At 43.1% G+C, this 13,406-nt stretch overlaps 1 protein-coding gene across 2 annotated transcripts in view; it reads right to left on the bottom strand.

The window, feature by feature from the left end:
• Positions 1-13,406, bottom strand: part of CUX1 (cut like homeobox 1) — a 270,867-nt gene that overhangs the window by 145,103 nt on the left and 112,358 nt on the right. For both annotated transcript variants that reach the window (XM_062592853.1, XM_062592854.1), the window contains exon 4: positions 1,680-1,758. In XM_062592853.1, the coding sequence (XP_062448837.1) occupies positions 1,680-1,758 (79 nt within the window). The remainder of the gene's footprint in view (positions 1-1,679; positions 1,759-13,406) is intronic.

A 13,406-nucleotide genomic window follows, 5' to 3' on the forward strand; every position in this document is an offset into this window, starting at 1 on the left:
GGCCTGTAGATATAGCAGGAGCCTAAAACCTGCAAATATTTCTAATCCTGCAAACTCCACCACACTCACAACTTTGCCATTCCAAAATTTTAACATGGGTAGGAACATGAAACAAAGTTTTCTCTGACATGTAACACAAGGCACACACAGGGGAAGGCTGAGCAAGAGAGATTGTGGAGCGTGAACGAATGAGTGTAAATTGTACTCTTTCAAATGAAGGAAAAGAAAAGACTCCTTCTCCTGCAAACGAGCACTGACAACATTACTCCCTCAGTTCAGATGCTGGAGTGAGAGCAGGATACACGTCCTACCTCCTCCACTAGGCTTCAGCCTGCCTCTGCTACTCGGATTCGCGTGCCTGTGACGCTGAAGAAGCCCTGGCGCAAGGGCATGGGAAGAAGCCAGTGCTGGGGCCAGTTTAATACTAGTACGGACCATGAGAGATCAGCTGTCCCCACCCTAGAAAGCGCAGCAGCATTAGTATGGACGTCTACGAAAGCTCGCAGGCCACAGCAGAATAACCTGACAATCATCATTTCTGCTGCAATGCTAGTGCAGGACGAGTATGGAAAAGTCTTGTATCCCCCCAGATACACTGCGCTTAACAGAGCAGGTGCTGGCCACCGGGCACTACTCTATTATAAACATGACATTTAAAAATATCTATATACACTAGCTCTGCCTGGGCATCAGAAAAATGCTGACCTTATAGCCAGTTACGCTGTAAGTAAAGCGTTAAAAAAAAAAATTCTGAGCTGAAACACGCATGGAACGCGCTTCGTAAAACGTAAAACAAGTAAAAGCTAGTGTGCACTTTGCAACAAGGACTTAAAAGCCCTCAGAGTATTAATTTTACCTCAAATCCTCTTCTAAGATAATATTTTGAATATGTAGACAGAAAAAGATACTACAGATTTTTTATAAAAGAATAAAATCACATAGAGACATTGCCATGTGTCTACAGCTCAAACAGGGCAGCAGTTGGATTGAGCGATGTTGCAAAAAGCAACTCCTCTCCAGAAAAAAAAAAAACGTAAAAAACATAGGGAAAAAAATCAGCTCCCAAAATCTAAGAAGAAAGGACCTAGAACCTCATGATGCCAAACATAAAGGAAAGATTAAAACTCATACATAAAGGGCCTTTGTTTAAAATTGGTGATCACCCCGACATCGAACAGAAGGGAAATTTGATAGTGATCTACTTGGCAGAATCCAAATGCTTCTCCTTTTCACAACTGAATCGCAACAGAGTACCTGGGCTTTGCAAGTAACTACTGAGGCTTTTTCTTTTTTTTTTTTTTATGTGAAGGCATGAAAAATTCTCTGCCTTTTAAAACTACGGAGATGGCCTCTTCTTGATGAAACTTCAAGGTGCATCTTCTTTCTCAAAAACTTGTGAATCTTTTTATAAACAAATTACTCAGAATCATACATAAGAGTATAATAATTAAATATAAAATGATTCACACAAAAACTAAAATCTAAACTCAATGAATGGTTTTAAGAGGTATCATGAAACATGCCTCACAACTCTTCCTGTTAGAAATAATACTTGAGCATATTGGTTTCTGAATAAAAAGTTACCTATGTATCACTTAGCAGAGGCAGAAAAAATTCCCAGTAGCATTCACACCAACAGAAACCAGGAGATTTTCAGAATAAGGTAACAGCTCGCTTACCTGGAACATCAATTAATCTCTTATACACATTCAAGAAGGCTGCCTCGGCTTCTTTGCTTCTTTTACCCAATGCGTCAATCTAAAATGAGTGATGAGAAAAGAAGGCTTTAGACTTGTCCCAGTAAAAGTCTCATACTGACAGTTACAAAAATAAATGAATACATTTCATATACATACTTTGTTTTCAACACATGTACACTTCCTACAAAATCAGTATCTAAAAAGAGGAACTAAGTCTTCTGTGTGCAGCTACAGCCTTATAAGAATACTTCTGGGGTGTTTGTACCAAATGCAACGTGAAGTCCTGTTTCAGCGAAAACAGCAAGTGTCAGTATTTTTATGAGCAACGCTGTCTGTTACAAGTCTTTATTTCAATCTTTATAAAGGGCATGGTTACTGGCAAGACAGGTTTTCTGCCCCAATAACTGTTGTTTCTTGGGATTTTTTTTGTTTGTTTTTGCTTTTTTAAAAACTTCCTAAGCTCTAACACAATAAATGGGAGCAACGCGTTCTCCATGTCACCTTCAACCCTAACGGCAGCAAATATATTTCTCTATCATTTCCACCAGGCCCCTTGGAAGACCAAAAGGTGTATTCTTCCAGTACTCTGAGATACTTAATACTAAGCACTTGCCAATTTTATACTTGCAAAGAAGTTTTCTAGCAAAGCTCAGGCACAGACCCCTAAAGGCTAAACTGTCCCCTAAACACAGATCTGTATATAGCTCAGAGTGAAATACTTATTCCAATACTCCCCCCCAATATCTATTTTCCAATTGCGCTAGGTAACAGGATTTATAATTACTGCATGCTGACAAAAAGCAAGCAAACAAACCCAAGACCAGCTCCACTGAATTCCTGCTCCAAAGCAGAAAGAGACACAAGGAGGGAAGTCTGACAAAGTTCTCCAACAGCGGTCAGGAAACTAAAAGCATGGAGACCACCATCCCCGTATTTTAATAAAAAGCAAAGAATGAGCTGAAGAACTAGGGATACAAAGGCCTGATATCAATTCCTTTGCACTTTTGCAAAGCAGCTAGTATTATGAAACCCCTGAAAAGGTGTGTGCGTCAACACGGACTAAGAAAGGAAGGTCCCGTCTGAAAAACGTCCTTGAATTCTTTAGCTGCGTTATTGATTCGTAGATAAGCCAGAAACAATGGACAGCGTTTACTATCTGTAGCGCAGGGAAGTATCAGATATTTGATTAGTCGAGAGCAAGATCTGCAGAATTAGCAAGCGTGCGACGAACCCGCCCAGCGCGAGCGGGCTGCAGCCTCCCCTGGCACAGGAAACGAGGGTGCCGGGAAAGGAAGCCGCCAAGGGAGGAGGACAGATAAGCAGCAGGGTGCCGCGGGGTCACATTTGGTGCCACTTGTGTTTACTTTGTACAGAAACAACTCGGCCAAGGGAAGGATTTGGAGGGAAAAAAAAAAAAAAAAGCCGACAACATGGATGATTAAAATAATGGAGGGAGCCAGACGTAAAGTGCACAGGAGCAGAGCGCAGAAATGCCACGTGACTCTTATAGATTAGTCTTATGGCTGGTAAGTGACTTGTAGAGATCATTACGGAGAGGATTAAGGCCAGAAAACCAAAGGACGAGGACAACTGCAGAAACTGCCCAGAAGCACGAGGCACAACATACAAACGGCGACGAGGGGAGGGGTCGCGGAGGAGCAGGAGGACACCGAAAGCATCTGCACAATGTTTGGCAGCAGCCAGGAAACCTTGAGAGATACGGAGAGAGGTTGGAAGGAGACAAGTTATCTTAACGCAACGCAAGCCTGTATTTCGAGAAACAACCCAAATTCCAATTTCACTTACGCTGCCCAAAGCCTGCGTGAATGTGCGCAGCTTAGCGGAGGTGCAGCAAACGCCCCTGGCGTAACTGAAATCTGGCCTAGTTGTAAGTTATTCTTATCAGTTAAAAAAAAAAAGAGGAAAAAAAAAAGAAAAGGTATTGGGAAGACGGTAAGCAAGCAGCAGAGGGCAAGATGACTAAGGATTTAGAGAGCAGATATAAATTCAGCAGAAATCCCGGCCGCGCTCGTCCTTTCCAGTTTACCAAGAAAGGCTATAGAGAGGCACCGGAATCTCGCCGGGCAAGTGCTGTGCCGCAAAGCAAGGGATTGATGGTTGCGAACAACCCATTTATTAATTTGAATTCAAGCAACCACAGATGGACTGATGCTCATTAGGGAATGAGAACATAAGTAATGCAGTTAGACCATTTTCACACGACGACTGTTTGAAACTGGAGCGTGGAACAAACTGCCAAAGCCCGGAAAGCCCAGGACAGCGTAAATCACTGCTTCAGTCTCAGATGACATTTCTGCGCGGACGAGAATAGAGGGGGCAGCCATTAGAAAGACTTCAGCAGTTCAGATATTTCATGGGTATATAAAAACAGACTTTGAAGGCCAAAGCATGCCATATGTTAGGCTTCTGGATGTTAACGTTCCCACATACAATTTTCTCTCACTGCTGCTCAGCGTACTACAGCCAAATTTAAATTACTATTATTAAATATAATTAGCATTAAAGAACGGATTCTGTATTGTATTTTGAAAAATTCGTTTGCCTCTTCTATGAGAGCCATAGCATTTAAAGTAATTGGGCTTCCATTTCTGTGAAATAACTGAATGAATTGGTTTTCCTATCACAGTTTTTCACATTTTAAATGTAGGGCATTTGTACTTACACTCTCCCTAAATATTACAAAAGGTATGGTTTATTCACTCCTTGCCCGTTATATAGTGCCTAAAGGATAAAGCAGAATTTAAACAACATATACCAAGAAGATCAGTGGCTTTCTGATGAAGGCAGGTCATAAATCACGGTAACATTCACACATTCTTTTTTCTAAATTCAGAACCAGAATCCCAAACAGTTCCACCAAGCAGCAAGATTTTTTATGTTTAAGTAGTTTAACAAGAATCAATCAAGCTGCCTGGTTTAAAGTTCTATTTAAAATGAGCACCACAACTATTTTGTATCTTAAAGAAAAAGCACCATGACAACTTTAACTGGAGCAAAAAATAATTAAGTATGGCAGCTTCCAACTATGTTGGGAAATGAGGATGTATGGGAGGCAAAAAGGACATAAAAATAGCAAAATAAAAATTAAGTCCAGAGACAAAGGAAACAAAGCACCGAAATGACATGGAAGTAAGTTTGGAAGTTCACAGAAAATTTTTCAACTCAAAGTAAAACCTGTTCAGGAGCCAGCAAGCACCAGTTACAATCAGATCACATTAGAACAGTTAAACTACTTACAAAACTCTTGCTGAACATTTTTATTAGATGCTAAAAACTTGAGGGATCCAGAAAGAAGTCAACTTATAATTACACCAGCATAGTCTTGACATGAGCTTAGCTCCAAATCTTAATTTATCTAAAGCAGGCCCCATTATGTCTTCTCTGACTAGCAAGAAACAGCAGTGACCTCCGTGTTCCCCACCACCCCCATAAACATATGTTCACTTCTAAGTTTTGGCATACTATTTGTCTCGATAATACCGCTGGAGCTATACGGAGATAACAGAAATGAGACGTAGGAATCCTCCTGCCTCAGCCTGCTCTTCGGCTTTGAAATACCACCGGGGCTATACGGAGGCACCCCAAGCAAGACGCTAGGCTCCAGAGAGCCACCTTGTTTTTCCAGGTCAAGCACCTTCATTAGCTGTTGCAAGGGCACCAGGTTCGCCGTGAAGACTGTTGGACGCCGTCCCCGCCGAGCTAAGCCCTCTCCACGTCGCCGGCGCCGCAAGGGCAGCCGGCCGGGCGCTTCCGCTGGCCTGCCGCTCCCCTCGCGGGGACAGCAGCGGTAGGAGCGCTCGGGCCGAGCCCGACAGCCGCTACGCCTGCCTGAACTCAAGATATCGTCAATGAGATCAGTGCTTTTACCCCTGCGTTTGGGTAAACGTAATAAATCCGGCCGCTTACGTCAGGGAAGGTGTTGGATGTGGTTTTATATGACCGTTACCTCGCCCCGTTTTAGCAATGTGCAGCCAAATTCGGAAAGATCCGAGCGAAACCTATTGCTTTCGTTTGTAATCTGTCATTCTTCTTTATGCACTGCGAAAGAACTGCATTAAAGTCTGATGTCTACTGTGCCACAAATCACCTGGATTCGTGGTGGATAAATACCTGGATTCGGTATTTAAGATTTGCACAAGTGCTGTGCACACAAAACCAGTCTGCGGCATATTTTCGCATGCATTACATCCACAGACAGAAGGCTGCACTACTATATTTCAGCATTTAAAGATGAAACAGGAAGATAAAACTCTTAGCAGGGAGGCCAAATTGCCAGATGCCAGCGCATTTCGCACTGAGGCTTAAAATTCTCTGAACTTCCAGATACTGAAGTATTGACACATTTACAGAGAAAGAAAGAAGCACGTGGCCGCGACGGGATATTTCTGATAGGGACACCTAGATCATGCTGCTTTGCTATGAATCGTCTAAAACCAAAAGAAAAACACAGTATCAACTTCTTAGCGAAGGGATCACACTGTTGTCTGCATCTGTATGGCACTAAGCGTTAGTGATTTACTCGCAGTACCATTAACTGCATATCAAGCGTCTCAAACACAAGCATTCACCCAACCACCATGCTAAATATGAATTTTGTAGCCTTGACTCTTCTAACTTCTCATCATTGCTCTACAGCTGCAATTTTTATTCTCATTAGCCCCCTAACATTCTTAAAGATATGTCTTTCACTGTCCTCCACCCAAACTAGAACTAGCTTATCGAGTAAAAATATATGACGTAAAATAGATTAAAATAGAAATGATTTTGCTGTTCTGGTTTTTAACTAAATAGATGCCTTCACGAGACACACAGGTCTTCCAGAGCAAGGCTAACACACCACAGGAGAGCAACATGATCCGAGGTACAAGGAAGACGAGAAGGGTTCAGCTCCTCTACACACCTTTAGTCATACGTTTCCCAACGCAAAGTTTTTTCGTCGGTCTTCAACGTCTTTGTGCTACAGAAGTGTCATTAAGAATTGTAAGCAATGCGTTAAACAAAGGGAAGAGCATGGTAACAACTTGTTAACGCAACTTTATTTTATCCCACGATATCATCTTAAATAGGTGCAATGGAACCAAGCAGCAGTTATTAATGCCGTGCAATGGCACAACGCTTTCTTTTAAGGTATTACAATAGGGCTTGGCTGCTTTTTCATATAAAACAGTACATCAGTTGCTAAGCTGGTGCATTTTAACAGCTCTAAAACATCCTCTGTGCATGGATATTATACACGGCACGGTGCCATTTCACTTGCCTTGATTACCCTTTCTTTAACACCAACAGATAGCTATATAGAAATCTAATAAAAATATACAGTTCATCAGGCCAGTTAGAATTTTTTTCACAGCTGACAGAACAAAAAGTAAAAATACTATTTTTTCTCTTTGCTGTAATTAAAAGGTTTTTGAAGAGAAATAGGGAACAAAAAAGATTCTTGTGCAGCTGCTTAAAGCATATGGTGTGTATTTTGGCTGTGCTATAAATTCTTTAACAAAAGTGAGGACTTTACAGTAGATACAGTAGCAATCTGTTTAACAAAGCTGCTCAACATAGTGCCTAGGTAGGGTACCCACAAACAGCATGCACTCTTCACCAGCTTGGTAGTTTGGCCTCGAGTTAACGAGAGAACTTTCAGAGGGGCTCAAATTCTTCAGTTTTTCCATTTTCCCTCTTACCCTGAAACAGCTGCAACCTTGAACCCTAGGATCTTTCCTTCCTTTTGTGCCCAGATAAATCCCACTTTTCCAAACAGCCCCGGAGGAAGTTCAGGTCCCTCCCTCTCACAGGATGGCTTCTTCTTGCTTTTCCAATCCTTGATCTTCCTTGAAGCGGCCCAGCCCAAAATACACCTTGAGATGCTCAAAGCAGAACAACAGCTTTGTGCGAATAGCTCTTACTCTGCCACCCTGCCTTCAAAGCACGGCTACGGGAGGTCTGCTGATCCTCCGATAACCGCTTTACGAGCGGCATTTCCCAGTTTGTCCTTTCCCTCCGCACCTAAGGGCAGCCCCCAAGGGGAGCAGCCCTGCTCTCTCCTGCTGCCCTCGGCCAGGGGCTCCCAGGCCTCTCGCGTCAGACCCGGCGATCATCATGTTGTAGCATGATTCAGCTTGCTGACTTGGTGAAAAGTTGCACAGCTATGGAGAGAAGGAATTGATTTTCCGTCAGAGCAGCAAACAACTGACTCATCCTGTGCAACCGCTGGGCAGAGGGGAGGAGGTGGGAACTCAGGGCTGGGGCAAGGAAGCGTCCCAGCATCAGGCTACTGCTAGCCTGGGCTGCTCATGATGTGAAGCCAGAGCACACACCAAAAAAAGTCAAGCACATGGCAGAAAGAAAAAAGACGCTCTGCAGATGAATACGGCAGCTCAGTTCTTTCAAGGTAAGACAACAAGAAGCAGCTGTAATTACTGGCTGTGTGCGTTTACATTCACCAGGGGATGCTAACTACCTTTAACATCAGCTGCCAGTAGCTTCAGGGAACGTTTCTGCAAGGACAGCGCTCACTAGTGCTTGCTCCTGTTCATGCGAGGAGCTGAGACAGCACCGAAGCTCAGCACGCTTGCTTGGGCTCAAACTAGGGGGCTGCGAGGGGGGACGGGGAGACAGTGTTATACCATCTACAATCCAAAAAGGGAAGTGGACTTCCTGAAAAGCTGCTTCACGAGCTGGAAGGACTTAAGAGTTCATCGTATCTGATCCTCAAAATTTCTCAAAGAGCACAGGGCGAGCTGGAGAGCGTCCCCGCCTGCGAGACGCCCACCAGCGGGCCCGGCTGGGCTCCGCGCGCAGGTGCGCAGCGCAAGGTGCACCCCACACTCGAGGGGGGCAGGGGAGGAAGGCAAGAAGCAGCAGCTCCTGCCAGAGCCGAAGAGCAGTCTGTGCAATTTCACTTCCAGTTTCCCAGCAGAAGTAGCTACACAGTTAAAGGAGTGGGTGCTTTCACCTGCCTGTCAACCTCTCATCCTGCCTCTGTAATAAACAGTAACCTAGAAGGCACATTTGCTTTCTCTGTCTCACATATGACCAAAACTTTTGTTTATGTGTTTTAAAAAATAGGCCAGAGGAATTCTTGCAAGAATCTGCTCATTAACTGCCTTGGTGCATAATCCACCTGCGCATAAACACGGCGATGCAATCTTTTCCTAATATTTTATACTGATCTACCCTCTTACAAATCACTGCTGCTTTATTATAGCAGAACGAGGCCAGACACTGCCTTATATAGAGCCTTGCAGTAATTTTGGAATAAACAGAGGAATAATTCTGCACTTGGAGAAACAGGGAGTGGATTATGAGGACAGGCGGCAGAACGCTGCACCCTGCGCAACCCTCCCATCCCCGTCACTTCAGCACCCGTCAAGTTCTCCTTTCTAAAAGGATGTGAAGACGCTCTTTACCCTGCTAACTGAAACAGTGCTGCCTAACTGAATTTTGCATAAATAGTTTCCCACCACTGTTAGCATTTCACCCGAACGGGTGTCAGCAGTATAGCAGGCCTTAATATAGACAGCCCACCAGCTGCCAACACAAATTTCAGCACCTTGTCAATTATATAACAATAACAGGGTTTGGGCTGATCCCCCCCCCAGAGCTACCCTGGCAGAAACCACCATCTCCGTAGGGCTTGCTTGTGCACTAGGCGGGATGGAGGAGCACCTGCAGGAGCTTCAGCAGGGTAGACGGTGCCACTTCTCCCTTTGGGCTGGTAGGTATGAGGCTTGAGACCTGCTTTCTAATGGCCAGGGGCTAGCCTAGGGAGGCAGTGGTTTACCATACTTTATCTGAGCTGTGAGTTTCTACAGTTTTGTCCATTGGTCTTGAATTAAATACAGTACTGGCAGCAGGCATCCCACGCTCATCAGGGAGAGCGCATCTGCCCTCGAGAAGCTGAAGTATATTTAAATCACCTTGCTGAGCAAAGATGTTGTTTCAACTGCAATCAAGCCTGCCAAAAATAAATAAATAATTGTTTACATACTTGTGTAAACAGAGAAATGATGTGCCACAGAGCCACCTTTACCCCAAAAGCCTGCTGCATCCTTCTTCCACGCTAGGATCCCAAAGCAAAAATTGACCCAAAGCATAAAATTGTTTCTGTGGTCCTACTGTACAAAGGAAATAACCCAACACCCACGCCCTGCTGAGCAGACATTAAAGGATAACAATTATCCACTAAAAATACTACATTTACTCCACTTTGTTATACCAAGTGGTCTAATAGGACTTCCACTGAAAAGCTGCAAAGCTCTGGGCCTAAAGCGGCCAGACGAAGGCTCTGCATTTTGATGTATGCTGTTGACTTCCCCAACACAGAGCAATTTGTAATAGCTTTGTCACGCTGTTGTTTTCAAAGCTCCTGCTACATCACAAGCATTTATTTCTGACCACAAAATTACATTTATTCAACAGAAAGCAGCTCAGGGTCTTTAAGAGGTTAACTTCTGGAGTGCTTGGCTGCTCTCCAGCCTCTGTACTAGAATCAGCGCTAACGCAACAGCGCACAACAGCACCCAGGCTAGCCGTGATTAATAGAGTGCTGAATACGCTGCTTTCCACATACACACACTTTTCATTCCCTTGCTTCCATAGATCATGGACTTATCCTCAAAATATCTGACTGAAATTGAATTTGGCTTCTCTCTCAACCGTTCATTTCCTATGTTATGCAAGGTTATATCCTTTTCTGCATGAGCAGAACCAAACCAGCTGCAGCTTTTGCGAAGAAAATGTGTTTTCAATTATGAAGCTGGCCTGAATATTGAACCACAGTTCTACTGCTACTCTAATTGAGCCATCATGGAGTGAACCTACAGGAAAGAAATTGTATTAATTAGGTTTGTAAATTTAACATAAGGAAATTAAAGGGGGGGGGAGAGATGAATATCAGCCTAGGAATGCTCCTTCAAAAATGCAGAAGGAAAGCATGTTTCAAGTTGTTTAGGCACACACAATATTATATATAAAGTGCTCTTTCAAAGGCATGATTAGCAGTTGCAGCACACTGGTCAGGTTTCCAGCTTCTGTTGTCCACATATGGAAAATTATTAAATTACTCCTCTGACCAAATTAATAGTTTAAAGAGCAGTGCAGCTAAGCGGGGAGCCAGAGTGGTCTCATCAGAATGGCAGCAGTCTAAAAACAATTTGCTCTGCGAGAAGTAAATAAGAAATGGCTTTCACAGAAATAAAGTCTAGCGTGTTGTTTTGGAGTATCTGCCTTAAAGGGCTCTCCAAAGGAGGGATTACTGCATTACTGTTGGACAGTGCAGTTATGCCACATGAAAAGAATGCTAATGACCTCAGGAAATCCTTTCCCAGCCTTAAAATATCTATTTGATGACTTCACAGTGCGGATTCAGACACCAGATTTCCATACCACAACTTACGTTCTTGGGCTATGTTAATTTACAGAACTAAAAGTTTTTTGTATTTCAGATTTCATGTACAAATATCCATCCATGCACGTAAACGTGGTAACGCACAATGATCTACTGTGTTAGCACAGTTTCTCTAGATGGTCGCTTGAAGGTGCGCCTTGCAATCTTGGAAATTACATATAACCATTTTAATACTCAAATGATAAAGCTCTTCAGCCTTTACTGATTCTGCTCTGTATTTAGCCCTGGATACACTGAGCATAGTATTAAGAAGCATCCTCTGATTAACTGTACGCAAACAAAAAATGAGATTTACAATAGAAACAACAAGATTTTTACACCTCTTAAATGAATGACTTTTAACTGTCTTACTCACAATAGCCTGTTTACACCAGCCGAGCTTTAAAACTGCCAGGAAAGTTAGAAAAGCTACCCACAAAAATCAAAAGGTCAACACCATCAGCTGTGAATCAGATACAACTTTCTGTTCACTTCAAAAAATTGCATTCAAATTTCCATTAAAATCCTAAATAAGGAACAAGTACTATAATAAAATGATACTATAATGATGAATTAATAGCATCTCAAATTACACTCTGAATGTATTTTAAAATTTCTACCATGCTAAATTCCATTTCATAATGCTTTTACTTTAACTGTCACCAGAAAAAAACCCACACTTACTCAAACCTCCAAAATTTATACAAAAAAGTTATTTCCAGCAACTAATGGAAACTGGATATTTGATAAGTGGAACTGTTTTCATCTGCAATTTCTTTTGATTGAGATAAATATCCACAGAATACAAAACACCCTAGTTTGAGGTTCATTATTTGTAAGTTTGTATTATACGAGTCCAAAGTAGAAAGGAAAAACCAAAAAGGATAATTTATCAATATCCTTGACCAAACCGGGAAGGAAATTCAGCTAGCTACAGTGACCAATGGATTCATTCAAAAAACACAAAAAAACCCCCAACACCCCCCCCCCCCAAACTAGCCACCGGTTTACAAGCAACGTCCCATACAGCACACGAGGGAGGCTATCTAAATATGTGAGCTCAAGTTAACCTTTCTCCAAGTCACGCCAGGGCTCACTGAAGGTAGAGTTCAAGGATAGTTTAAGTCAACGTAAGCTGGCATAGCCGTGCTCCTCCTGCCCTTGGCTTTGCGCCTCCAACCTCTCTCCTGCCCAGCAGGAGCCTGCAGTGAGCTGGTTCAGGGAAAAAAGGGATAAACAAAACTTTCTGCACACTGTGGGATCAGACTAGCTGAAGCGTTGAGGCAAGGAAGGAGGTGGGAATGCAGTCCAAAGAAACACTGCAATATCCATGAAAGCCAGCCTTAAACAACCTGGACTGCCAGAGGACCTTATCTTCTGAGCTTCTGCCCCTCTCCAGCGCCCAGTGGGCACCGTTCTCACAGGTAGCACCGAGCCCTGCTGGAGGACAGTCATCCCACGAGGGATCTGCCCATACTCACTTCCTCTCTCAGGCAGAATTATAATTTAATACTACTTTGACATGCAAAAAGGACCAATTTAGTTCCCCATCAGGGAGAAAGAAAAGGATGCAGCAACAGCAGTAGAGGTAAGAAAGTAGGGGTAAACATGGTGGAGATTCTCCTACACAGAAGAATGTAGAAGCTGCCTCATGCAACAACATTTTTTTCTAGCTTCTATGTCAGAAACAAATGAGGAAGTGATGGTGCCCAAAGTCCAGTCATACCTATCTGTGCTACCTACAGAAGATGCAATCAGCGTTCAGCATTCCTGCAGCCTTCCCAACCTGCTTCTTGGAGAAGGACTCCAAAACCAGATGTTTTAACTTCTTCTCTTTTTACCTTCATTGTATTTATTTACTGGTTTTTTTTTTCAATATCCCTATTCCTCTTTCCTTGTCCATGTCCATGTCCCATGTGTGATCAAAAGGTCTCCCGGCACCCCTTCTCAGGATTAGATATCAAGTGACAGGCAACACTCACACTACCACAAATCAACTCCACTTTGCTCACGGGGTGGGTGTCCTGCTGCAGCTCTATCGCTTGCTCATCCATCTCAGGGCAGAACAAGAGCAGGCATCCCCAGTGGATTAGAAACGGGTGGAAAGCCTACACAGTTAACATAATTTATTCTTGACCTACCTAGAGCATTCCTCTCATGAACTTTCAGAAGGTCAGTCTTAACATAAACAGAGAGCAAATCTATATACTGAACAATAAATTGTAACTTGGCAGAACAGGCTAGTGCTCTTGGTATTTTGAAATGTCTCCAAAGAAAGGTAAAATAATTACATCTTCTACGAA

This window comes from Rhea pennata, chromosome 20 (genome assembly GCF_028389875.1).
Source record: "Rhea pennata isolate bPtePen1 chromosome 20, bPtePen1.pri, whole genome shotgun sequence".
NCBI lineage: Eukaryota > Metazoa > Chordata > Aves > Rheiformes > Rheidae > Rhea > Rhea pennata.